The 26,128-nt window shown below is 34.2% G+C and overlaps 1 protein-coding gene across 2 annotated transcripts in view; it reads left to right on the forward strand.

Annotated features, from left to right (window-relative positions):
* Positions 1 to 26,128, forward strand: part of LOC149081095 (phospholipid-transporting ATPase ABCA1-like) — a 113,865-nt gene that overhangs the window by 27,849 nt on the left and 59,888 nt on the right. For both annotated transcript variants that reach the window (XM_089237877.1, XM_089237876.1), the window contains exons 7-21: positions 361 to 558; positions 730 to 822; positions 2,042 to 2,309; positions 2,996 to 3,135; positions 10,606 to 10,728; positions 12,647 to 12,847; positions 14,334 to 14,539; positions 14,763 to 14,939; positions 17,699 to 17,921; positions 19,504 to 19,725; positions 20,237 to 20,441; positions 20,613 to 20,726; positions 23,508 to 23,685; positions 24,887 to 25,018; positions 25,231 to 25,370. In XM_089237877.1, coding sequence (XP_089094003.1) covers positions 361 to 558; positions 730 to 822; positions 2,042 to 2,309; positions 2,996 to 3,135; positions 10,606 to 10,728; positions 12,647 to 12,847; positions 14,334 to 14,539; positions 14,763 to 14,939; positions 17,699 to 17,921; positions 19,504 to 19,725; positions 20,237 to 20,441; positions 20,613 to 20,726; positions 23,508 to 23,685; positions 24,887 to 25,018; positions 25,231 to 25,370 — 2,620 coding nt within the window. The remainder of the gene's footprint in view (positions 1 to 360; positions 559 to 729; positions 823 to 2,041; positions 2,310 to 2,995; positions 3,136 to 10,605; positions 10,729 to 12,646; positions 12,848 to 14,333; positions 14,540 to 14,762; positions 14,940 to 17,698; positions 17,922 to 19,503; positions 19,726 to 20,236; positions 20,442 to 20,612; positions 20,727 to 23,507; positions 23,686 to 24,886; positions 25,019 to 25,230; positions 25,371 to 26,128) is intronic.

A 26,128-nucleotide genomic window follows, 5' to 3' on the forward strand; every position in this document is an offset into this window, starting at 1 on the left:
ATATCTTGGTGGATATTGCACCTAGAAACATGATTTTTGTTGTTGGTCAGAGAGATGGGGCAGCAACTTTTTAATTGGAAGTTAGAGGACATTATTTTTGATCCTTACAAAAATTTAGATTTTTTATTTATGACTGTATTTTCACCCTTAAAACTGGTAGTGTTTCATGAACACATTGTAAGCATTTTTTAAATCGGAACCATACCTTGATGGCAAATGGTTAAGATAAAGGCTGCATCAGTACTTACAGGACACCCTGTATGTGTGTAAAAATTAAGCAATATCAAAATAATACTTAAAAAGAATTCTTTCTACTAGTATTCAGAGCATATTCTATAGCAATATTTTGAATTTCTGCAGATTTTTGATGTTGGCCACTTTCTCACTAAGTACAGTGATTTCTGCATCCCGTTTCGCAGCGACCATAAGAAAGGAGGACACCCCGTTTCCATACAGAAAGATTTGATGTGGCAGGTGTGTGTTTTGTCTGCCGTTATGAATGATGAAATGTCGCCTGGTTCAGTCAGGAATATAAACTACACCGAACTGTTTGATCAGGTATAATTGGCAGATTTGTTTTCCCGCTTTCTTAAATAAAATAAGACAGAAAAAAAAACATTCTTTCTGGCCGATGAAGAAAGAGTGATTGCCAAAAATCACATGGTTATTATATTCTATCCTCAGCATGGCACTTCTCTTAGAGATTAAAACATCTTATTGATTTTACAGGTTTCTAATCTTTCTATGCAAAACACTGGTCAAGAGTTACACAGAGCTGATTGGGATAAACTGGCTAACCTAATAAAAAGTATCATCTATGAGGTTTGTTAAAATTTTAAATGTGCATTTTCAATGACTGTAGCCTTCATTTAAGAAAAATTTCTTATTCTATAGTAGTCTCTCTCTCTCTCTCTTGAAAATCTTAGGTAGATGGGATCAGGGCCACCTCGGATTATCAAAAACCTTGAGTTATCCGAAAAACAATTAAAAATTCTTCAAGTATTGCTTTTCCTTCAAAAAAAAAGAAAAAAAAAGACAAGACACAAGCAGTACTAGCATACTTACTATGTTTTTGTTCTTGAATAAGATATAGATGAGAATTTTCATTTCTTGAAGGAAACAGTCAATTTCTTTTTTGTTTTAAAATAGTGCTTTTATTAGCAGCAAGGTCTAACCATCGTTCAAACTTAGTTAAAATAGAAACAAACTTTCTTTTACTTGTATTTTTTGAAGTAATTCTGCATCATATCTCACATTGAGATTACAAGCAGCACAGAGTAGAGATCTTATGATGCCATATAATGCCTTACAATAAGTTAAAAAAAAGTGAAGAATGTTAAAAGGGCATGAGGATATGAGGATGTGATTAAGAAGAGTGGAAATGGTATTGATTCAACTGCTTTTCCAAGGATTTTATGTAAGCATTTAGTTGACCATACCCATCGTCTATTATTTATGAAGAATAATCACAGATACAAATAATAAATATTTTTGTCAAATAAATTAAAAATCTCTTATTTACTGGTAAACTTTTTCTTTTCTTTCTTTTTTCAACTACAACGTGGGTATTTGTGCCCTTTTCAAACCAAGTAATCCTTGTTTTCTCAATAAGCTATTCTTCTTTTCAAACATTGATGAGTTTGGGGAGGAGAGGATTGCATTGTTGCAGGAAGGGGCAGTTTGACGACACTGTGTACCTGTCACTAACCGTACAATGAGATGGGGGAAGGAACTGGTTCCTGGCGAACGCATTTATGAGTTCGAGTCAAAATGACAGTAGTTGTCTTTGGACTCATATACGAGTTCAGGACGAAATGACAGCAGTTGTCTTCGAACTCATATATGAGTCTTCACCGTTTAGAAGATTAAGCAGTTCTTTGATAAACTATTTTACCATAGATATATGTTGACTAGGGGCAAGTGATCCGTTGGACACAAAACTTTGATATCATTGCTTTACAGTGTTGTAGTTCCTTGTCCTAAACATTAAATCAGAATTTGATGGTTTTATGATCCACTAATTTGTTTCCAAATTTTTCAGTTTGAGAAAACTGGCAGCTTGGCAGATCTTGTGAAAAACATCAACTCAACTTGGGAAAAGCTTTCTATATTGTTGGACTCGCTAAATCAAAACAAGACAACTAATCTGATCCAGGTTTTGACCTGCGGGCATAATTGGGCATCTTTATTTGATCCAGATGCTCAAGGTCCAGCTCGTCATCTGGAAGAACTCATGCGAATGCTTAAGGACCAGAAAGAAATCTTGCAAGAGCAAAAAGAACGCAAATATATTTATGACAATACAACAAGTGAGTATATCCTTATTTTGAGTGCATGTATGCCCTATATCGGGGTATTGAAAATTTTATTTTAGGGAGAAGAAACTGTGCGGGTATAAATCCTAGCGAAATTGGGATCTCTTTATCGTCTACCTCACAAGGCGGAAAAAAGTCTTAGTACCATGTAATAATGTTATCAAGAACAGTTGGAGGTCGTCAGAAATTTGTATTTCCAAACAGAACCAATATGTCCCTTGATGAAAATTCTAAAAAGAGTGGAAAAATCAGTCACTCAGGAAGATTTTTATCACGTGTTCTGAAGTAATGCTTGGGGATGAGACTGTGAAGAATTCCACATTCTGCTATTAATGTTAAAAGAAGCACCAATACAATGTTTGTCGCATCAAATTCCAATTAAAGTACTGAGACAATTGTTTTGAATCTCACATTTTTTTTGATAAAGCATTGTCGCAATCATGTGACAAAAATTTGAACACCACTCTCTCGAGTGGCAACATGAGGAACTAAAGCATTGTGAAAGCTCAGATTATTATTTTTTCTGTTACAACTGCAGTACAAAACAAATGATCTGATTCAAGTTTTAATTTGTGGATATAAATAATAAATCCGGTTTATTATTTATATCCAAAGAAAAAATACTATACAATTTTAAATCGTAAGTGTAACATTTTATGTATTTTTTCTATTTCTCATAGCTGAAAAGTGTAACAAGTTGTTTGAATTGATGGAACATGAACAGATGACTCGCATGATTTGGTATCAAATAAAACCGTTCGTCAGAGGAAAAATATTATATTCACCGAACATTGAAGGAACTACGGCAGTTATGAGAAGAGTAAGAAGTTGTAGTTTACTAGTAGTTATGACTTGGCTCTCAGTAGAAATGGTTGTAAACTTTTTTTTTTACAAAAGACATATGTTATTGGTATTTATAGCAGGGGTGTCAAACTCAATTGCTTTCTGGGCCATTTGCTTTAGAATTTTTGTTTGATTGGGCTACCAGGTATGAAAAATTAAAATCTGTGTTTATATTAGTAATAAAAATTTTATTTGTGAATTAAAATTGGTTGATTAGTAATTAAAAATACTTATAAGTATTTAAAAAATTTGTTCACTTGGACTCGAAGGGAAGTGAACAAAGAATTATAAATAAACCACATAAAATTATAAGATTCATTGAAAGATTGGTTACTTGTGGAGATGAAGATTACAAGGAAGAAAATTCATCACTGCCGCCACGGGGACTCGAACCCCGGTATCTCGCGTTGCTGGACGAGTGCTCTACCATCTAAACTATAGAAGCAGATAGAATATTTCAACCTTGGAGCATGTATATATGTTGAAAGGTACCGTACATGGACGGCGTCAACAATCAACTAATAGCTCGTAAATGACATACGCCAACCAGATGGCCAACCATACATTTAGAAATGCATGGTTGTAATTCTACCCTCTTATCAAGATTTCTATGGACCAACTGTTGACACATAGAAAACTAATTGACATTATTCTCTTCTAAATGACTTTTAAACAAATCCAATTTATACACCTAAAACTTAAGTTCAAGGTGTTCATCATAGCCTTGAGAATGCTGCTGCTTATCTCCAACTCTTTGAAATGAAAGACTTGCTGATAAATGATGCAGTAGAAAGATTGCAGTTTAAGAATGTCTGAATGTATTTCCTAAAATTTATCTGTTGGTGCTAAAGCAAAATTTATATTTTTGCTTGTCATGATCATATTGCAAGCATGAAGAAATAGTCATTTGAGCCATGTCTCTAATACCTGAAATTTTGTTGAGTGCTGTTGAAAAACGCTGCACATTTGGGAATATTCCTTTCAACACGTTACACAAGTTATCACCTATTACTATTATTCTTTCGACTTAAATAGATCTCAATATAAAAATATCATCAAATGCTTGCAGATATTCAAGATAGACATTTTCTGCAGCTTTTATATCATCCATTCTTTTACCAAGGAACCGTCACTATAGGCTTAAAATGTTTCTCGAATGTGTAACTGATTTCATTATATGTAGCAGCTTTCACTGTTGGGTTTTTAATAAATGAAATAAACATGAATTATTTAAAAATTTTAATAAGATTAATATATACTTTTTTAATTTGAAAAAAAAAGAAGATTTTTTGGACCTTGTTGAGACGTTGCAGGCCGCTACTAGTTTCTTCATGGTCCAAGAGTTTCACACCCCTGATTAGTACGTAGTACAGTAACATTAGAATTTAAAGAAATGAATGTTTTTATCACTTATTACTACAAATTAAATGCTAATAACAATTCTTTGTTCACGATTCACTAAAAATTTTTATGCATATCTGCATATACATACAGGTGTTCCCCATTTTATGACTAATCGGTTCCACAAAATATTCCTTTAAAGTGAGTCGTATTTAACATGGGTAAGATAGGGAGGGGGGAGGCATCTTCAGAAGGATACAAAAATAAACTTTCTCTCTGTAGTAACATTTTTTAATTTTTATGAATGAATCGATCATTGAAATTTGTCAATGAATCTCGTTAATTTTGTTATAAATGTGAATGAATGTAACTAACTTTATTTACTTGTGAGAGACTGTCCTGAATCAGATGATGGATGGGCTGGTTAGTGTGCATCTTTGCTCTCCTGAAGAGCCTGGATTAATAAGCTCATTACTTTTGCCATGAAGCAGTATGAGATTCAGCACACATGCAGCATTCTTCATCTCTTTATAAAGTATGTGGTAGCTAAGACAGAAAATTCTGAATATTCCTCGTAAATGTAAAACTTAATTAGTATCATTTTCTTTGATCAAAATTCTGATTGCATTGTCTTGTGTTGAAGCAAGATGTTCATTAGTGAGCTCTAGTAAGTAGGATTTGAATGTTTTATCCAGATTTGTCTCATTTTGTCTCAATTCAGATTTTGAGGAAAACAGATCTTGTCATTTTATCTTAACACTAGAAGTCCACAGCAGTCATTTTAACCAGTAATGTTATAGACACTATTACATGAACAGCAAATATTTGTCGAATCGTTACATCAAATTTCCTTTAACAAAGATGTTCTCACATCGTCCAATTGAAACCATCCTTACTGATAGACTAATGATAAAATAAAAATACTAGTTTGGCTAAAAATTATAGTAATACAAATCACTGAATGTTATCTGAAAGCTGGTAAAAATTAGACTGCTTTATGCCTTTTTAACTTTACCAATACTTGCTGAAAAGTGAAACGCAGTAATGCTACCTTGGTAGGTGTCGTTGGCAGGATTATAGTATTATTTTCCAGGAAAAAAACGTTACCCCCCTTCAGAAGAAAAAAAAATTGAACCTTCCTCGAGAGAGGGGGAGAGAAAATTCAGCGTATGCCTATTATAACACTGTTGTGCTACTGGGGAATGCAATAACATAACAAGTGGTACATTTCAGTGGGTAAGAAATTTGTAAGTGGAAAATGCCTTTACATATATAATGTAACCTAAGTACTGAAAAATGTAAAAAGGTTGATGTGCAAATGCAACTGTAGTTATAACGTTCCAAATATCAATATTTTTTATCGGTTATGTTACATGCAATTTTCTGGATTTATTTATTTACAATAATCCCAGAAGGCATGAAATGCACTTATACTGGAAGAAAAAAAAAATAATAGTCAGTACGGGAAGCACTTCGCATACGGAGTCAGGTCGAAATCCCCAATAGTGGAAGCGAATCTTGCGTAGGAGGCACATACAAGTTCTGATGGAAGACTGTTCCATATTCTTGCCACACGGCATCTATATCCGTGGAAAAAGCAATCCCTTCTAGCCGTTGGTATTCTTATTTGAAAGCGATGCCTACGTAGGTTAACTCGCCTGTCTATGATCTCAAAGAAAGGCTCTCTCGATGGTAGATAAACAATTTGGTGGACTAGTTTGTAGCACATCTTCAGATCTGCAGCGATTCTATGCCATTCCAGTGAGTGTAAACCCAGAAATTGAAGTCTCTGGCAATAAGATAGACCACTCATGCCAGGTATTCGTTTAGTAAACGACCTCTGTGGCTTTTCGAGGAGCTGTATGTCCTTGATTTTGTAAGGGCTCCATACTTGCGAACAGAACTCCAGAGTCAGGCGAACGTACACACAGAAAGCATATGAAAACGTATGCGCATCACACTTACGGTATGCCGTACGTAACATATATGAAATTCTATTAGCTTTGCAGACTATGCCATGATAATGATCAGTGAAATCCAGAATGCGGCTCATTGCAATACCTAAATCCACGCATGTATCCAATTGCTGTAACGTTTCATTACCTAGTTGGTAATATTCAGGATCGGTGCGTCTACCCAAATGCATTGATCCACTTTTTGATGATGAAATAGGTAGCTTATACTGACAACTCCAATGAAAAGAAGTGTAAAAAATAAATTGGTGTTTTCCACTGGAGAGAATAACTTCACGTCATCAGCGAATTGCAATAGAGAGATGGGTGTCACAGCCTGAGTAATATCGTAAGTGTACAAAGTAAATAAGATTGGGCCTAACACCGATCCCTGGACTACTCCGCTTGGCACCTGACATTCTCTAGACATCACGCTGGCTACGCGAACCTGATGAATTCTGTCTGACAGCAGTTCTTGAATTATCCTCACAACTTTATCAGGAACCCCCATGCAAGCTAGCTTCCTCAGTAGTAGCAATCTGTCTACTTTATCAAATGCCTTTTGGAAATCGACGTAAATTACACCAATCTCTTGTCCAGAGTCTATAGCACTCTGCCATATATCATGACAAATCAACTGCTGCACTGGTAAGGAGCGGCCAGGAATGAAGCCAAACTGAACTGAGGGGATTAAGCCCATTTCGTCGGCAAATGGAATTTGAAATAAAATTTAATAGTGTAATTTTATTTGAATAAAATCTTAAAATTCATATTTTATTGCTAACCTTCACATTCATATGACCATTTAAGCATAATGAAATTAACACAAATTTGAAGTATGTACTGAAAATTAACCTATGGTCATTTTGACCATATTGGTCCTTCTTGGTATAACGAAACGGCTATTCTTCTATTATTAAATCACCTTTTTCTCCTTTTTTTTAGTTCAAGTTTGTAAATGAAATGTTCGCTTACAAATTGGGACATTTTCATATTGAATCATTTTTCCTTATAACTTGAATTACTAGTAAAAAAAACTCATAAGAAAATCAAGGTTATGCTGAATTCAGGATTATGAGTATGAATATTGCCATTATCAGCTGAAACTGAGCTGAAAATATAATTTGGTTCATTCGTATTCTGATACTAAAGTAAACTATTCAATTGAGAATTTCTTTTGTGATCAACCTTATTTCTGACCAATCAGCTTTCCATGCAACTACAGTATATATGTTATAGTGCATATATATATATATATATATATATATATATTACTGCCAAAGACTGAAGTTAGCCAATTCGCAACAGGGCCAACCCAGTTGACCCAGCCAATTTCTGAAATTCTGGCTTTCCGCGGCCCTTGTATATCAATCCTTATAATATGGATCACTAAGATATTGATATTCAGATTCCTTTGGTTGTTAGGGTTGCCATAGCTAACCATAATCACTATGGATAATTATAAATGACCATAATTATCAGAAAAAATATGCCAATGCAAGCGATGAACCCAAATCATAGGGACCGATATAGGGATTGATGTATAGGGGCTGGCCCTGCCACGAATTGACCAACTTTGGGATTTGGCAGTAACATATATATTCCGTGCAATATATATATTCTCAAAAATGTAATTTTATAAGAGGACGTCGCGTCGAAGGTGTGTCTCTTTTCCGTGAGGTGGCGGAATATCCCCAAACTCTTGATATTGGAGGGGTGTCCAATTTATACACGAAACTACGGAACTTAACGAAAAAGCCTTTATTTTGAAGCACACTCAAAACAGACAACCTTCCAGGACGGAAGCCACATTCCAACTCACGTTCTCTTCTCTTGAAAGATAGATTTTCTCTTCTCACCTTCTTTTAACAACAAAGCGTATTATATGGTATAAAGCTGCAGAGTTAGTAAAAATGTCCATACTGGAAAAATAGATTCGTTACAATCTCCCCCTCTGGCTCCGACGACGTCTCGGCGAGGAGCCAGTAACAGCCATCTTTCCTTTGGGAGTAGTTCCTGACGAACAGAACGGGAAGCTACGGGCAACTGCTGACACTCTTGTGTCAGGTTGAAGTTCAGTTCTCAAGTCTCTGGCCTGTGGTAGCACCATCATCTCCGTGGGAATCACTTTACCTTGGACGTTGATGTCCACAGTCGTTGTTAGGACTTCGGCTCTACGAGCATATCCATCGGCTAGTCTCATAACGATAGTCTTGTGGGAAAAGGGCAAACCATGTTCTTGTAAGAGATGGTATAGCTTCTCCCCTGCCACCGAATATGTGGCACCCGTGTCAGCACACACTGCTCCACGCTTATGACAGATCATGACTTCGATAACATTTCTTTGACGTCTCTTGGTTGAGAAACTGTAAAAGTCCAAGGCGTCGACACTAACTTCTGGGATGTTCGTGCCAGGATTGCACGTTCGACATCGGAATTTGACGACACCAGGTTCTCCGCACCCGTAACATCTTAAGATATGACTGCTACTGGCATCTTTCGATTCCGTATTAGGATGGGATGATAAACTGTATAAGTCCAAAGCATTGACACTGGGTCCTGGTCTATCCGTTGGAGGATTACACGTTCGGCATCGGGACTTGGTAACACCAGTTTCCCCACAACCATAACATCTTAAGACAGGATGACGTCCTGCATCTTCCGATTCCGGATTCGCACGTTGATTAGAATGAAAGTCTCTTTGTCGCACTGGGAACCTAGGGGGTTCATGTTGCTTTGACTGCAACTTCTTCCTCTCACATTGGATCTCACTCTTTTTGTTTCGAAGGTTATCATAAGCATCAAGCTTCTCCACGATTTCATCAGGGGTAGTCCACTCACTCCAAACATCCAGAAAATGTTCTTTTACTTCGGGTGGAGTCCTCTTCTTCATCTGATCCGAAATCACCAGATCTTTCAGCTCGTCAAAGTTGCTAATGTTCAGTTCGGACAGCCAGCCTTCGAAATAACTTTGGATCTCAAAGTGATAGTCCTTCCAGGTACTTCCAGGTGATTTTCTGTGAGTAGAGAAGAGCTACCGGAACCTTTCCGCACTCAGCTTGAAACGGCGTAAGAGAACCTCCCGGATGTGGTCGTAATCATGGGCCTTATCTTCAGGTTCTCGAGCAATGAGTTTAGCGACTTCATTCGGCAAAACTCCCAGTATATACGCAACCCAGCTCACCTTCTCCACTTTCAAGAATTTTAGCTGTCTTTCAAACAACTTTAGGAATAGCGACATATCATCTTCACTCGGATTGAAATTCGGGATCAACCTCTTCACGTCGAACTTGGGCTGATCGATGAGAGCGACGGATGGCTCTTCTGCCGGTTGCGAGAGTCATTGAAACTCAAGCTGCAACCGCATCTTTTCAAGTTCAAACGAACGTTCTTGTTCCTTTTCTTCGGCGATCCTAGATTGTTCTTTTTCTTCGGCGATTCTAGATCGTTCTTTTTCTTCGTCGATTCTAGTTCTTTCCTCAGCTATTCTAGCTCGTTCTTCTTCTCCCTCTCTTTCTATGATAATAGTAGCCAGCAGGGCTTTCACGAATTCTTCCTCATAACCGGAGGACTTTGTTATTATATGCTTGAGATCTACTACACGCGAATCATTCGGAACTTCATCTCCTAATTCTAGAGCGAGTAGGATCAAATCACGTTTCTTACCTTTGGCCAAGTACGGCATTTCGATTTTAGGCGCTATCAGGAACCTCACAGTTGAGATCGAATGTCCGTTTATACTGCTTTGAGTTTGAGCCACGACGTTGGGCGCCAGTTTTATAAGGGGACGTCGCGTCGGAGGTGCGTCTCTTTTCCGTGAGGTGGCAGAATATCCCCAGACTCTTGATATTGCAGGGGTGTCCAATTTATACACGAAACTATGGAACTTAACGAAGAAGCCTTTATTTCGAAGCACACTCAAAACAGACAACCTTCCAGGACGGAAGTCACATTCCAACTCACGTTCTCTTCTCTTGGAAGATAGATTTTCTCTTCTCACCTTCTTTTAACAACGTATAAACAAACAAAGCATATTATGTGGCCACAGAGTTAGTAAAAATGTCCATACTGGAAAAATAGATTCGTTACAATTTCTATTTTTTTGTTTGATTGATGTGCTATATATATATATTTTTTTCGTGCTTATCTTTCAGGTAAATGAAACTTTCAGGTTCGTAGAAGATGCAATAAATTTCTGCAATCTGTGGCTCAATATATGGTCTCCTCAGATAAAGGATTTGATTGAGAAGTTTTCTATTTACTTGAAGCTAATCAAGGTAGATGAAATTCAACCTGAGTTATATGAAGATATATAGTCAAGCCCTGATACAATGCTAACCCAGCATAGTACACGAAAATTTTAGTGAACAAATGTTCCATATATAGGAATTAAAACAAATTCAACAGTGATTTGATACAATGCTAAACTCATTGTAGTGTTCACAATCTGTGGAATAAATGGTGGCATTAAATCAGGTTTGACTATATATGAATTATTTGTTAAACTTTTAATTCTTCCCTTTTTAGCACAGTGATGTAAAATCCTTTTAGTACAGTGATGTAAAATCCTTTTAGCACAGTGATGACACTTTGATTCCTGCAAAGATTGATGTTATTTCTTAAATTTCTTTCAGACAGCATTGATTCTTCAATTTGATCTTATCCACTAATATTCATATTAGGCTTTTATTTATTTATTAAATTTTTAGCCAATGCTTTCAGTGTATCATTTGGTTTACATTTGACTAATTGAGGATAAATTATAATGTTTCCAAAATTATTTCAGAAATTTATCTATATTCATTTATATTGCATGGTTGAACTGAATCTTGCAACACTGTAACAGTATGATGAATAATTTTTGGTTAATAGCAAAGTGTCTACTATTGTGGAAAAGTTGAGAAGTCCCAGTAAAGTCGTGAAGTGAGGAAAAAGGTCACAGAAGTCAAGAATAAGTCACCAAATAAGAGAGAACGTCACAATGTTTTGACAAATCATTTTTCAGATTTTCCCAGCAAGGTTGCATAATTGATTTCATTCTCGAAAATAATGCCCCCCCCCTCCCATATCAGGCTTCCCATCAGGGGTAAACAGATTTATTGCTTAAAATGCCTGGGGCATGTAAAATTTGTGACTGGGCATGTATTTTTTAAAAACAATTCATCAATAAAAAATGGGTGCGGTAGCCCAGGTCAATGAGATACTTGCCTGAAGTACCAAAGAATGTTTAGAGGTGTCGCAATCAAATCATAAATATCAAATTCGTCCTTGTTAGAAACTCTCCTAACACAGGAGCAATGTTTGCCCAATACGCATCTAGATGCATGATTCATACATCAAAATTTGATTTAACTCCTTCAAATTTTACTAAGGAGTGAAAATATTCCTTCACAAATTTTAGGTTTTTCTTAAAGTTATTTCTCACTGATACACAAAAAATACCCCTCACTTTACCCTTAAAATTTTGGAGAAGAGTGAAATTACTCTTCAAAATTATATTTTCTGACTACATTGCGTGCATTTAGGGGGTACAACAAAAATGGCAACAACATGACCACAGAAAATTGCTTGCTACCACAGGGAGTCCCACACAGAGGGGTAGTGCAGCAACCTCTCAGTGAGTATAAAAGAAAAAGGAGGCAAAATGTTGCGTGCCGCTGTTTTGGAATCGGCACTAAATTATAGGTCCTGGTTTTTAACTGGCCCTCCTCTGCAGAAAATGATAGTGGTACGACAAAAGTGATTAAAAATTACCAATGATTAATTCATCAATGCTAGGGTATCATTATGACTTCACTATTTACAATGGATCAAACAGTATATTAATATTATATATACAAAGGCTACCCCCTGCAAGGGCAGTTGAATTTTCTCTTTCCAAAAAATTCATCTTTGCAACAGCCAGTTAAAAAACCTTCATATGTATAGCGGAGAGTGACGTCATCCTTTCATTATTAATATTATGTAGTTATTTGCTCAGTTTTTTCTCCCTTTCACCCATATTCTTTAACTCTTGAACTGCTCCCATCACAAACAAAGAATTGAGCACAGCTGCTTTCTTAATCACTTTTTGATGTGTGATGTGGGAATCGTTCCCTTGCATATAAAGGTATATTTGCTTAGTTAAATAATTAAAATTTGAGATTAATTTTGGATTTTGAGGATTTGACTGTTTCTTAAAAAAAATATTTTCAGAATTTGCGAGATCCCATTCCTTTTCCATTTCGTCAAATATTGGAAAAATATGGGTTTGATGTGGACAACATTTTTGGAGTGAATGGGACTCTATCAGATTTATTGGATCAAGTGGAAGATCTTCTTGCAAATTATGAGGATTGGCCAAAATTTTTGGAGAAACTGAACACAGCTGTCAAAGAATTGAGGGATTATTTAGAGGTAATTTTGATCTTTAAGATATCTTTTTTTATGAAATGATGTTGAATGAACTATGGAATTTTCATTTAAATGAGTCTGTCTATATCGCTGTGGAAATTAAGAAAATGCCTTCCAAATTACAAGTGTTAGGGAACTAACTTCGATGAGACAAGTCATTATTGATGTGATTTTTGTTTGAAGTTCTTTTACTTTTTGTCAAAATCAATAAATATGAGATACTATTGATAGTATTTTTTACGATCATGTAGAGACTTGATAACTAGTTAGTAAATAGGAGCAATGAAAGAAATGCTGGAAATAAAAGATTAGTCATTCACCCCTTTATTGATGATTTCCATAAAAATCATTTAGTTTTGTTTGCTTCATTGCAACATTTTGGTAAATATAAGTTTAATGAAATTGATGTAGGATAACATTTCGTAAAAATCTCACTTCAAAATTTTTTGTGGGATGGTGAAATGTGCCGCTGGAACCACTTGCCATAGGAATGATCTTTTGCTGACCTTTGATTAGAGGACTCATTGCAATTTCTTGAATCCTGTACTTTGTAAGAGAGTTCACACATTAATTTCTTTCAAAATATTTTTTTTCATCCACTCAAGTTTTTGTTGACATTGTGAAGAGGAAAGTAGACAAACAGCAATTGGCTGAAATAAAGTTTGATTGACTCCTGATTTAGAAATGACCTATCGAATCAATAACCAATGTATCATATTTCTGAAACCATCAGTTTATTCAATCATAATACTTAAAGAGTGAATTATATTGTCAACACATCTTCACTTCGTAGTCACCCCTGCCAACAATCAAATATTCTTCCTGGCACATGTTTGCAAAACACCTGCATATTGGTCATGAACAAATTGGTGAATTCTCTACTCTTCCTCTATTTTCTCTTAAGACACATAGAACGTCCAAATTGAAGCTTTATTTTTTTACTTCAACGAATTCAAAGGAGGCTGGAAGAATAATATAACTGGGAAAAATAGCAGAAGAAAAATGAAGTTCATAAGATAGAGTTCATAGAAATGAGCATTCGTAAAATATAGCAGATTTTAACATTAGCTGTTCGGGATGGAAGATCAGTTTTGTAAAAGAAAGCTTGTTCTTAAAATCTAGCATCAACTATATCTGTGTGAGTAGAAATTCTGTATTTGTACAGTTGACCCACATTATAACGACCCCAATAATTTCTTCAAAAATGAACATTGTACCAGATGGTTGTTATCTCGAAAAGGGAAAAATATGTTTTCATAACACATAATATTATGTGAGATTAGTTGCTATATGAAAACATATTAGCAGTACTGATCACTATAACATATGATCATTATAAGGGCCATCGAATTGTAGCCATTAGCCTCTGTATTAGCTTGGTCATTTTATCCATAAAAATCATTCTCCATCCTTGTTAATGTGTACACTAGCACGCAAGCATTCTATGGTGTGTTTTCATGCTGACTCTATCATCTCTATTTGTTCCCAGTGTTTTGACATGGATCGTTTCGTGGGATTCGATGAAGAATATTATCTCGTGAAAGAAGGCCTGGGACTAATGCAAGACAATAAACTGTGGGCAGGCATAGTCTTCACAAATATAGAAGTGGGAGAAAAAAAAATTCCTAATTTTGTTCAGTACAAAATCAGGATGCCCGCCAGCAAAGTGGACAGTACAAAGTTTGTTCAAGACAGGTGTGTATTGATGAATCAGCTAAATTTTCATAATCATTTTCCAAGTATACCCTTCATCATTGTAATTTTTAAATTGACTCCATGTTAAAGTAACTATTATTTATAATAATAAACAAATGGAAACTATCTACTAAAAAATGCTTACTGATTTAAACACAATTTTTGTAATTTTTTTTCCTTATAATGACCTAGGTGTTTTTATGAATATCAAATTTATTTTCAGGACTAGTACCGTTGGTCCGAGGCGGAATCCTGTGGTAGACCTCAAGTACATAACGAATGGGTTTGCCTACCTTCAAGACTTGATAGAACATGCAATAATCTATTTACAAACATTACGGAATGTTCAAACTGGGGTTTATCTTCAGCAATTTCCATATCCTTGCTATATATTTGATCAGTGAGTTTAAGCAGGTTTTAGATATTTGTAATATAGCTTATGTTATGCATTATCAAACTTAGTGAATTTAGCCATTTGCTATTGGACAGGACTGAACAAATCTATTGCCCAAAATTTGGACTGGACATGTATTTTTTTCAGTTACGTTGTCTGATCTGGCCATGTTAAAAAAAAAAAAATTAAAACACTTTTATTTATTTGGTCTTTTTTTCATCAGCAATGATACAAGTGATCTTACAAACATGTTTGAAATTACACAGAATTTGTTAGGTGGTCATGATGAAACCTATATAGTCCAACTTGGCTAATTCAAAGTTCAAAGTAACTGGAAAGAAGTTTGAATTATCCCCCAAAATTTGAATCACTAATCCTGGATCTGTAAAATGGCTACAAATTGCAACTTTATCATCAACATTCACATAGGATAATGTATATAGTTATCAATTATAAAAATTTTATTATCAGGTGCAAAATGTTTTTCCAAATTTTAGTAATTTATAATTATAATATTTGATTTTAGCTGCAATGTTATTCTACTGTTCTGAAATCAGCATCACTAGAATTTCTTGACCGTGCTTAAAACCTGATTTAAGGAAACAGTTCATGATCATCCATCAAGAAACTCTTTTCCACAAATTTTGCTTATCATTCTTATGCTATCAAGGAAATATACTTTTATTAACTGATTACAATTTGAGATTTGTATTTTCCGATACTTTCCATACTAATGACGATAAAAGATTCAGGTTTTGAATGGCCTTGGTATGCCTTGATCCATAGGTTGAACAACATTATCGGTATTGAGTGGTACTCCTTGATGCACTCCAGCTGAACAATGTTCGAATAAACATTAAATTATCAAAGAAAGAAGTGTAGAGAAAAACAGTTCTTAAACTTTTATTTGTCTTTTAAGATTTGTTGTTTAATGACTTGGTCGAGAAAAGTAAAGTCTGGCTTCTTGCAGAATTTTTTCAAACTAAATTTGCTCATACAAAGACCATGATTTTCTTCCTCTAACCTCGAATTATTCATAACAATCGAAAAAAAATTTGAATTACACAAGAAATTTTAACATTGAATTAGATAGAAATCTCAATGGGAGTTTGTGAGAGTTAGAATTATCCAAAATTCGAAAAGTTCTACTGTATATATATAAAACTCGTGTATGGTTATCTATTTTCACAACCTTGATATTTTCACATTGTGTTGCCATGGACCTTATATCCTGCAATTGATTGTGATCTTTAGTAAGCCCCAGGCCAAGATTTTTCACAAGCCTTTTTGTACAGGTATTGTAAATATACAGGGTGAACGCGATATGTTCTGTCAAATGAGCCCAAGTGAAACATGAAACACCCTGCCAACGCTTTCCTATTTTGAATGAGTTTTATTTTCAAGTTATGGTGGATAATCGATTATGAAAAAAAAGTGTCAAGTCTTAAAAACTCAAATTTTTAAAGTTTCTAAAAGAAAACTGAGCACATATTTGGAAAGAGCGGAAAAAATCCTATAAGATGACGCTGATTTCATGGAAATATCTGGATTTAATGGCAAGTTACAAGCGCTAAAGGATTGACAAAGTTAAAAAGTGAATTGTCGCTAAAATTTTAATCGCCAATTACGCAAACATCCGTCTAACTACAACCAGTCAAGTTTACGAAAAACTTGTCCATTGCACCAGTTTTTGAAAGAGTCTACAATGGACCATATTATCTTTCAACGCTTGTAGCTCACCATTAAATCCAGATATTTGAATGAAATTGGTGTCACCTTATAGGGTTTTTCTGTTCTTTTCAAATATGTGCTTAGTTTGTATATAGGTCTCAGCAATTTCACAAATTCAGGTTTTTTCAGACCTGCCACTTTTTTTTTCCAAAATCGATTATCTACCATAACTTGAAAATGGTTCCAGATAGGACAGGGTTGGTAAGGTGGGTGTTTCATGTTCTATTTTGGTCCATCTATCACCCCCACCTAGTTTGGCAGCACACGTCATGTTCACTCTGTATGGGTAAAAAATAAGAATGACATTCATCTCAGGGCCCCTGGACTGGAGCCCCCTCCTATGTAGGAATTGTGTGTACATCTGTGTACTTTGCAGCTTTCCAAAGTCCTGTTCCATATAGTAAATCAGTTATGATTCCAAAAACAGAGTGAACACAGTGGCGTTTTGATGCATGGGCTTGGTTATGGTCTGGGGGCTCTAATGATAAAGCTAGATTAGATTAGAATTAGTTACAATTTTCGAGAATACATATGTAAACTGGTTAGCAGCTATCTCTAGCTAGGTAAGGAGGGCCTCTAGAGAAATCACTTTGCACAGGAGTCTATGACATTCTTAAGACTGTTCCTGGGTGACCAAAAACTTAACAACTCTTTCATTGCCAAGAGAGCAGAAAATTATAATTGATGGGAGATTTCAAATTAATAACAACATTGTTTTGAATTTTTGTACTTTTTCAAAATTTCTATTTTGTACATGCAAATAAATTATTATTTTTAAAATTTTGAAATTAGTAAATTCAGTAATAAAATATTTTTCGAATGTAAAATATCACTTCGGGTATCTGTTATTTTGAGTTACTTGCCTGAATTGTGGGCATGTTAAATTTTTGAGATTTGTCTGGTGCTTGCTATTGGAGGAATTATTTCTAACACAGTATAAAACTATTTTTAAAAAAATTTAAAAATAATTGATATTAAATTAAACCCTTTTGAAATATGCTTACTTGCTTTTCTTTTTAAATTTCTCCCTTCAGGTTTGTATCTTCTTTATCACGCACCTTTCCTCTCTTCATGGTCCTCTCATGGATATTCACAGCGTCGATGATAGTCAAAAGCATTGTCTATGAAAAAGAGAAACGCTTGAAGGAAGTCATGAAAGCAATGGGTTTGAGCAACGCTATCCTTTGGGTCACTTGGTTCATAAAATCCTTCATTACAATGGCACTTAGTTGTTTCCTGCTCATGATAATTCTTGTTGTAAGTGAAAATACAATATTACTTGGTAATAAAATATAATTTATTTTATTCTTACTACTTTTATGTAATTTTTTATTCTAGACTATTGTTAATCCTTTAAGCAGTTTCTAAAATTTCCTTGATTCGCATTATAACTGCCACAGTAGAAATCATTAAACCATCTGTAAAATGACACATTTTTTTCAATTTTTTTTTATTTTGTGTAGCTGATAAGTATCCTAAAAATCCACCACCACCACCGGAAACAATAATAAAAAAAAACACAAGGAATAGAAATACTCTTTTTCTATTATTTATTCTTTGCACTCATATGATGATTTTGTCACATCCCTCTCCACCCAGAAGCAAAAGGAAAAAGTCCCTTTTTTTGTTACTAAACTTTGGACAAAAGCTGACTCCACCCACTGGCAGTTGATCTGACATGTTGGGGGGGGGGGGGGGATAGAAAACATGTTTCAAGCAAAGACTTCTATACAGAGCTAGCTGGGCTCGGCATTGTCGAAATAAGGTTTTAAGGATGTAAGATATCTTGTAATTGCCAAAATACAAGGCATCTAGTTAGGCTAGGTATCTTTTCATATTATCACTGTAAATGTTAAGTACGAATTAGTGTATTTAGATACATATGAAAAAACATTTATTTTAGTGCTAAAATAGCTATCTTCTTTTAAAAAAACACTGACAGCCTGGAAAAGAACATGCTATAATTTCCTGCCTATAATCTGCTGATTAAATGTTAAAAAAATAAACGGAATTTGCCTTTTGTGGGCATAGGCAGATCTCGTTCCTGTTCAGTGAAAAAGTTGTATTATTGGTACATAGTCTGAGGTGGAAATTTACCTCCCCCGTTCACTATACACACCCTCAGTGATTCTCCTCCCCCATTAAAGGAGTCATTATCTGGCTATGGGTCACTGTGTCTCACCTACAGTTTTTATATTGAGGTTGGAAGAAAAATAAATCTTTTTCAGACTAATCCAAATTTTTTTTGAAAAATAACAGATGGCTTACAGGAGCAAGTATTGTGGCAACACTTTTTTTCTGAAATACATAACCAACAATCCCTTCCATTCCTTAGGATTTCATTAGTGATGATCAACATTCCCTCTAAAAATTTTTTTTACCTGCTCAAAGCTGTTTTTCTGTGTGCAGTAAAGCAATTTGTCATTATGCTAGAAGTTTATTCTCAGATTTTACATCTTAGAGGGAACATTGGTGGTTATACTTATACAAATCACTATCAGAATGCTCACTTCAAGATCTTACCTTGTTTGTGTACATTCAAATTTATTTGAAAGGTTAATTGTGTTAAATTTTTAATTTAACAAACATTTGTTACACATATTATGGTGATGAACTTAACTCATGTTATATTTCGTTCATGGATTGAGGTCTACTGCCAGTTATAAGAGGAATTTTATCCTAGAATTAGAGAAATTGACATTGCTGTACACCGCTGTGGATTATATGCAGGGAATTACAGCAAGTCCATGTAAAGTATTATTCAGAAAAGAGAGCACAACTGTAATTTTTTTTTGTTAAGTGAAGCATTTTATTTAATTTACCTCTGTCTTGATTTCAGTATGGTGAAATCATCGAGAACAGTGATCCTGGAGTGATTTACGTCTTTCTCTTGTGCTATTGTGTTTCGACAATCATGCTGTCATTCCTTTTAAGCACACTGTTTTCTAGAGCCAACATCGCTGCTGCCGCCGGTGGTATTCTTTTCTTCATAATCTACCTGCCATACCCATTTGCGATCTTGTGGGAGGACAAGATGTCATTTGCACAGAAAGAAGGATTGGTGAGTTAAAACCCAGTTGTAGAAACAGTGACAACTAACAGTGAAAATTGAGAACTCTGTTAATAAATACCTGTTTTAATTGTTGTGAATTAATTGCCTCTTTGTGGTGATAAGCTGTGGCTGTGTTAGTTTAACAAAGTGAAGTTGAGATATCTAAAAAAGGCTTGCAGTTTTCATGATATTAAAACTAATAGCTGTTTTGTGACATTTTTCTGTTTAATTGTAGTCCCCAATTTCACCGAATCCTGATTTAATAATAAATTCTATGTGTAATGTATTTCTATAATAAATTTTTGTTTCTGCTGTCAAAGTAGATATCTATTTATAATGTTTTTTTCCAAACCATGGTATTGTATGCCCTTACTGTCTTTTAAGTTTTGCACGTTGATAGTAAAATTAAAATGTGTTCTTGTGTGCCATTGAAATGCACATTAATTCTTTTTGTTTCTCGGCTTTTATGTATCTACATCAAATTAGCTCTAATTTTAATTTTTGTTTTTTATTATTCAAGAGCTTACTATCAAATGTCGCTTTCGGTTTTGGCTGCAGTTACATTTCACATCATGAATCAGAAGGAGCTGGTGCTCAGTGGTCAAACATTGCTGATAGTCCAATACCAGGAGATGATTTCAACATGCTTTTTGTCATGCTAACCCTTTTATTAGATGGTTTTATATATGGCTTGTTCACATGGTACATAGAGGCAGTGTTTCCAGGTCTGTAATGGTCATTATTTATTATTGAATTGGATTGATTATTTATAGGCCTAAATATATATGATTTTTTTAAAGTTTATAGAGGTTTTTTTTCAGAATTGCAGTGGAACGACTTTATTATAATATGATATACATTGTGTTAAATTCAGTCTTATTTTTATTATTATCCAGGACAGTATGGTGTTCCAAAACCATGCTATTTTATGTTCACCAAGTCTTACTGGTGTCCGTCATTGAGAAGCAAGAATGATGACAAAAAAACTACTACTACAAGAATATCTGACAGTGAGTAAAAAATTATCAAAGTTTTGTTATGATTTTTTTAGTGAATGATAATGGTAACCTTCTCTACTGAATAGCTTGTAAAGCACAGAAGTCATTGTAACATATCTCATGTAAATTTCAAGAAATACCAAGAACCGACTTTCATTGGCTTTTTTATGTGCTTGTAATAACCACAAGAACTTGCTGTTACTAAGACAATACAAAGTAATACCTTTTAAGAGTTTTTATTATTTTACCTTTTGATGAGTAAAGTTTGACGTTGATGACCTAAAGTTGATTATAAAAGTATCACACAACTATTTTGGAGCTCACTGTTGTCCCAAAACAGCTGTCTGGTTCTTTTATAATTCATTTTGAGTCATCAACATTAGACTTTACTTATCTATATGAAAGACTTGGCAGGCTTTCTGGACTTTTATTAGATGTATGTCATTTTCATCAAGGGCGTAGCGAGGGGGGGGGGAGACTTAGGGGTCTGGCCCCCCCCTGAAATGTTAGAAAATGACCAAAAAAAGGGAAGAAGATGGCGAAATCCATTGTTCTGTCACGTTGGTCCCCCCCCGAAATGAAAGTGCCCCCCCCCCCGAACGAAATTTCTGGCTACGCCCCTGATTTTCATAACTGCAGAGTCATCCAAATTTGTACTTCATCTCCTGAACTCCCAAAACATTCTTGTATCTCCAGAATTTTCACTGTGATAGGAAGAAATGATTCGTAAAGGATATACCCGGATAAAGACAGTTGTTCCCCCCAAATGATATATCACAAGCATAATGTTAATTTTTGCCATTGTGTTAAATCATGAAGAAATGTTTCATTTTCGAAGGGATAAGTCAAAATTTAACAAACAGCTCAGTTTGAGTTCTTGACAATCGAACAGGTGAGAAGATCTGTGCCTTGAGAGAATGCATCCTGTTAAATGTTTGTGGTTTTTATGCATTAGCAGGATTTGATTTGAGTGTAGTAATGAATGACAGGTACCGTAATTTAACCTACTATTTCGTGATGATTGTGATTTTATGCTAATTGGTGATGGCTAGCTCAATGTCACGTTTATCCAAAGGAGACAAATCCCTATAAATTTATTTTTATGCATGAAAATTCCCTGCTCTATTTCTTAGAAATCCTTTTTATATTTGTGTTTGAAAGGTATTTGGATCAGTGTGAAAGTCTCCTTAATCCTCATTTTGTAAACTTGGCCACTATACATTTTTACCCGATAATGTAATGATTAATATGCTCTGTCAGCTTTACTACTTGGTGGCTTAAAAAATATTCAATGGGTAGTTAAGGGGCTAAGGTTGCTCTAATGAAAATTTTCATAACAGGAAGCTATTCAAAACCAATAAAATTAACCACCTCTAATGGATACTCCCAGTTAATAGACACTTTTCTGATCCCTGGTCCCATGAAATAGGGCGTTAATGTATTTCACTCCCTTTTTGCAGACACTCTCGTTAGCAGACGGTAAAATCAGGCAATATCTAATTTTTTTTTCCAAACTCTAATTTATTAATTTCAGACAGGAAATGATAAATGCAGTAAGTACCAATTTTGCTTTTCTGCATCAAAACATAGTAAATACCAAGTCATTCGCAAAAAAAGTCTTCTGTCATTTGGAAACAATGTGAGTTTCCAACTCACTCTAAGTATGGGAAAAATGCGCCAGTAGATGTCACTTAACACTTTGATCTATGGCCCCCCGAAACTTGTTTTTTGCTCTCCTTTAAAATTTGTGATTTGGCACTTACTGCATTTACCATTTCTGGGCTTCAATTTTTGGTCATAAACCGAGAATTTATCATATGCTACAAAGATTATGTTTCTTCAATTAATTAATTAAACATTTATTTTCCAAGATGGCGAATTCGAATGGTAATGTAGGTTTTGTTTGTTAATACATTTGAAGAAAGCCAACCTTACAAGACTGATAATGTTATGAATGTTTTTATTTTTTTTACACTTAAATTTACTTTTAAATTTTTACTTTTTAAATTTTCTTTACCCTTATTTTCCTTAAATTTAATTTTCATTGCAAAATATGTGTAGTACAAGTATCATATAGGAGTAAAATGGTTTAATAAAGAGAAGATAGGTTATAAAATTTTTCATATTTATTAGACTTTTTATACAAATACAACGCCACAACAGGCAAAATGCCCAATGAGGTGGCTGATAAAAAGATGACTATAAAAATATGGATGTCATATATTTCAAAAATACAGCAACCCAATTAAAAATGAAATTAACAAAAATTATAAACAATATATACACATGATGAAATATTATACAATGCCCATAAAGAATACTTATGGTTGTTTTGGGAATTTGTTATTATTTTTTTGACCAATTTTATTTAGGAATTGTGCGCAATCGGCGGTAAAAGTGATAAATGTGAAATTTAATCAAACTCTTTTTATCAAGACAATCAGTGATTATGCATAATCACCGGTGTATCACTTTTACACACAGTAACATATACATTTTAACATTAAAATGTGTGGGAACCAGTTGCAACCAAAGCCAACCATTGTATGAATGTGAAAGTCGTATAAACTAGGTTCCACTGTATATCATGCCTCCCCATTAGCAGAATTTTTTTTGATCCCATGGTTGAGGCTCTACTATATTGCTAAACCATACCTGCACTTTGTAAACATTCATTCCTCTAACGAATAGATACATGTTGGAATGTGTGTGTGTTGCGAACCTAATGTGAAGTTTGTTTCTATGGAATGCTTGAATTTTTTTAACTGAAAGAATTTTTTAATACAATTACAGGCCTTAGTGCTGACATGGAAGAAGAACCCACCGATTTACCCCTTGGTGTTTCTATATGTCACCTATCCAAAATGTATGACAATCAAAAGCTGGCTGTTGACAATCTGAGTCTGAATTTCTATGAAGGACAGATAACTTCTTTTCTTGGTCATAATGGGGCAGGAAAAACTACAACCATGTGAGCTTAATTTTGCTATTAATGAATTTAACTATTTGTATTGTCCATCTTTGTCAATGTCCATCGATTTGTCTAAATAACAGTTAGCTGTGATTTTGTTACAGAGACCTTTTGTTCTACCATGTGTGTGGGATATCATTTCTTGTTGTTAGTGTATTGTGATGTGAAAGTGAAATTTCATTTTACTTTTAGTTGTAATAATAGATTGGTATTTGCAGATACTTTGCATTTATGCTAATTGATATCAAATTACAGTACTTTAGAGCCTATCAAATCCAGACTCCTTGGGACCTAGGTGATTCTGGATTAAGGGAATCTTCTGGATAAATTTTTATTTCCCCAATTTAGATTTTTAGTGCTAAGAATGTGCCTCTCTGAGCATTTTGATTTATATTTTCCTTTGAAAGAAAATTAATAAAGCAATATATATGTTACCATTAAAGTATGAAACTCCTTATTCTATAGAATATGTAGTTTTGTCATGAAATAACTGATCACGTCAGTTAAAGCGCAAAATTTGCTTGTGTTCTATACCTTAACTAGTTATTTCATAGCATAACGGTGCAGAATTACTCTTCTATCATACACTTTTCCTGACTTGATCAGTTATCACATGAAATAACTAGTTATTCTATGACATAACTGAATTATAAATTTTAAAGACATGAATGCATGTAATAAAAGATAAATTAGGAATTATGATTTTAAATTAAATTACATTTATAAATGCATTTCATGCCTTCTGGGGTTATTGTTATTGTAAATAAATTTCGTTATTAGTTGTCATAATGGACAGCTGATAAAATGCAATTAAAAAAAATCTGTTCATTTTTCACCATTGTTTTTGGAGGCATTGCTTAGATTCCCCCCAAAAAAACCTGAAAATTATATGATGTACATATATTTTTTGTTTGAAAAGATTGTATAAATGGAAGATAGTGTTCTTACAATATGTCATTTCAGTTCAAGGGGTTAAGGAAAAAAAGAAAGAAAATAACCAATGTATATATATATATAATAGAAAACGTCAAAACAGAATTTAAATAAGGGAAAAACATCAGTCCTCTATTGAGAAAAAAAATTATTGTTGAAAGTGTCCATTTTATGGTTGTCTGGAACAGAGGTTCTACTGTATTAAAAAGTAATAAATGAAAACCATTTCAATATATGAATTGGGATTAAATTTCTTTTTCTTGTTTAGTTCCATCTTAACTGGCATGTTTCCTGCAACCAAAGGCACTGCTCAAATTTATGGTCGGGATATTCATACTGATATGGATTTGATTAGGAGAAGTCTTGGAACATGTCCACAACACAATGTGCTCTTTGATGAGTAGGTTTCATGGAAATGATGTTCTTCAATCGTTTTGATAATATAATCAGATTATATTTCTTGTTTTTTTTTTATAAAATATGTTGAAAAATTTCACATTGCTCAAGACTACATATTGCTGTACTTAAATATTCAAATTTGGCATCTTTATCTTAATAGATATTAATAATTGAGAAATGATGATCATTGGTTTACTTCTCTGAATATTTCAGATTGACGGTAACTGAACATTTATGGTTTTATTCACGTCTGAAAGGCACGAAAGAAAAAGATGTTGGAAAAGAAGCAGAGCAGATGATAAAAGATATGGGATTGCTCCATAAGAAAAACGAGCAGGCTAAAAATTTATCTGGTATTTAAATATACTTTTTTCATTCATATTAAATATATGTTTTTAGTTGATATGGGTATGTTTTCATTATTCAGTTGTTTCACTTTGAAAAAGTGTAAAGCATTTTAACATTTATAAAAAATCCCTCCTTGCTATAAATTGGGGCCCAAAACTGGAGGGGGGATGTTCTTATCCATTTATAGTATTAAATATATCTTTTCCACCTTTTTTTTTCCTTCAAAATTTTGAGCCTAAAAATCAGAGGTTCCTTATACACTTCAAAATACAGTAATTCAAATGGAAAAAAAAAAATTGTTTTTTAATTTGTAAATCACATAATACAGTAAATGTTAATTATAATGACCCCACTTCCCTGTGTTCCCTGGAAAACAGACGTTAGGAGGTAATTCCATGGAATGTTTAAAAAAAATCTGTTTCTTAAGTGAGAGAATTAATATTGTCAGGAATATAATATTATATCATTCATTTGGGAAAATGCAAGCAGTTGCAGTGAAAATGCATCAGGTTAGAAAATAATAACAAAATTGTGACAATTAATTACTTACACCAATGTGCCAAGTTCTCCAATGTCAGTGTCAAACATAATTTTGGCAAACATAAAACACGGATTTCGTACATTTCTTTGCACAAAATGAGGCAAGAAGGTAGTACAGAGCTGGGCTTAGACAGTGTATAGGATTGTAGGTCGTTATATTGTATGAAAAATCACATGGGGCAAATAGGAAAAAATTGAGACATCGTATCGGTTACAGTAACTC

The sequence above is a fragment of the Pholcus phalangioides genome, unplaced genomic scaffold (genome assembly GCF_987345545.1).
Source record: "Pholcus phalangioides strain wild (caught in Gottingen) unplaced genomic scaffold, Ppha-v1.0 ptg000010l_1, whole genome shotgun sequence".
Taxonomy (NCBI): domain Eukaryota; kingdom Metazoa; phylum Arthropoda; class Arachnida; order Araneae; family Pholcidae; genus Pholcus; species Pholcus phalangioides.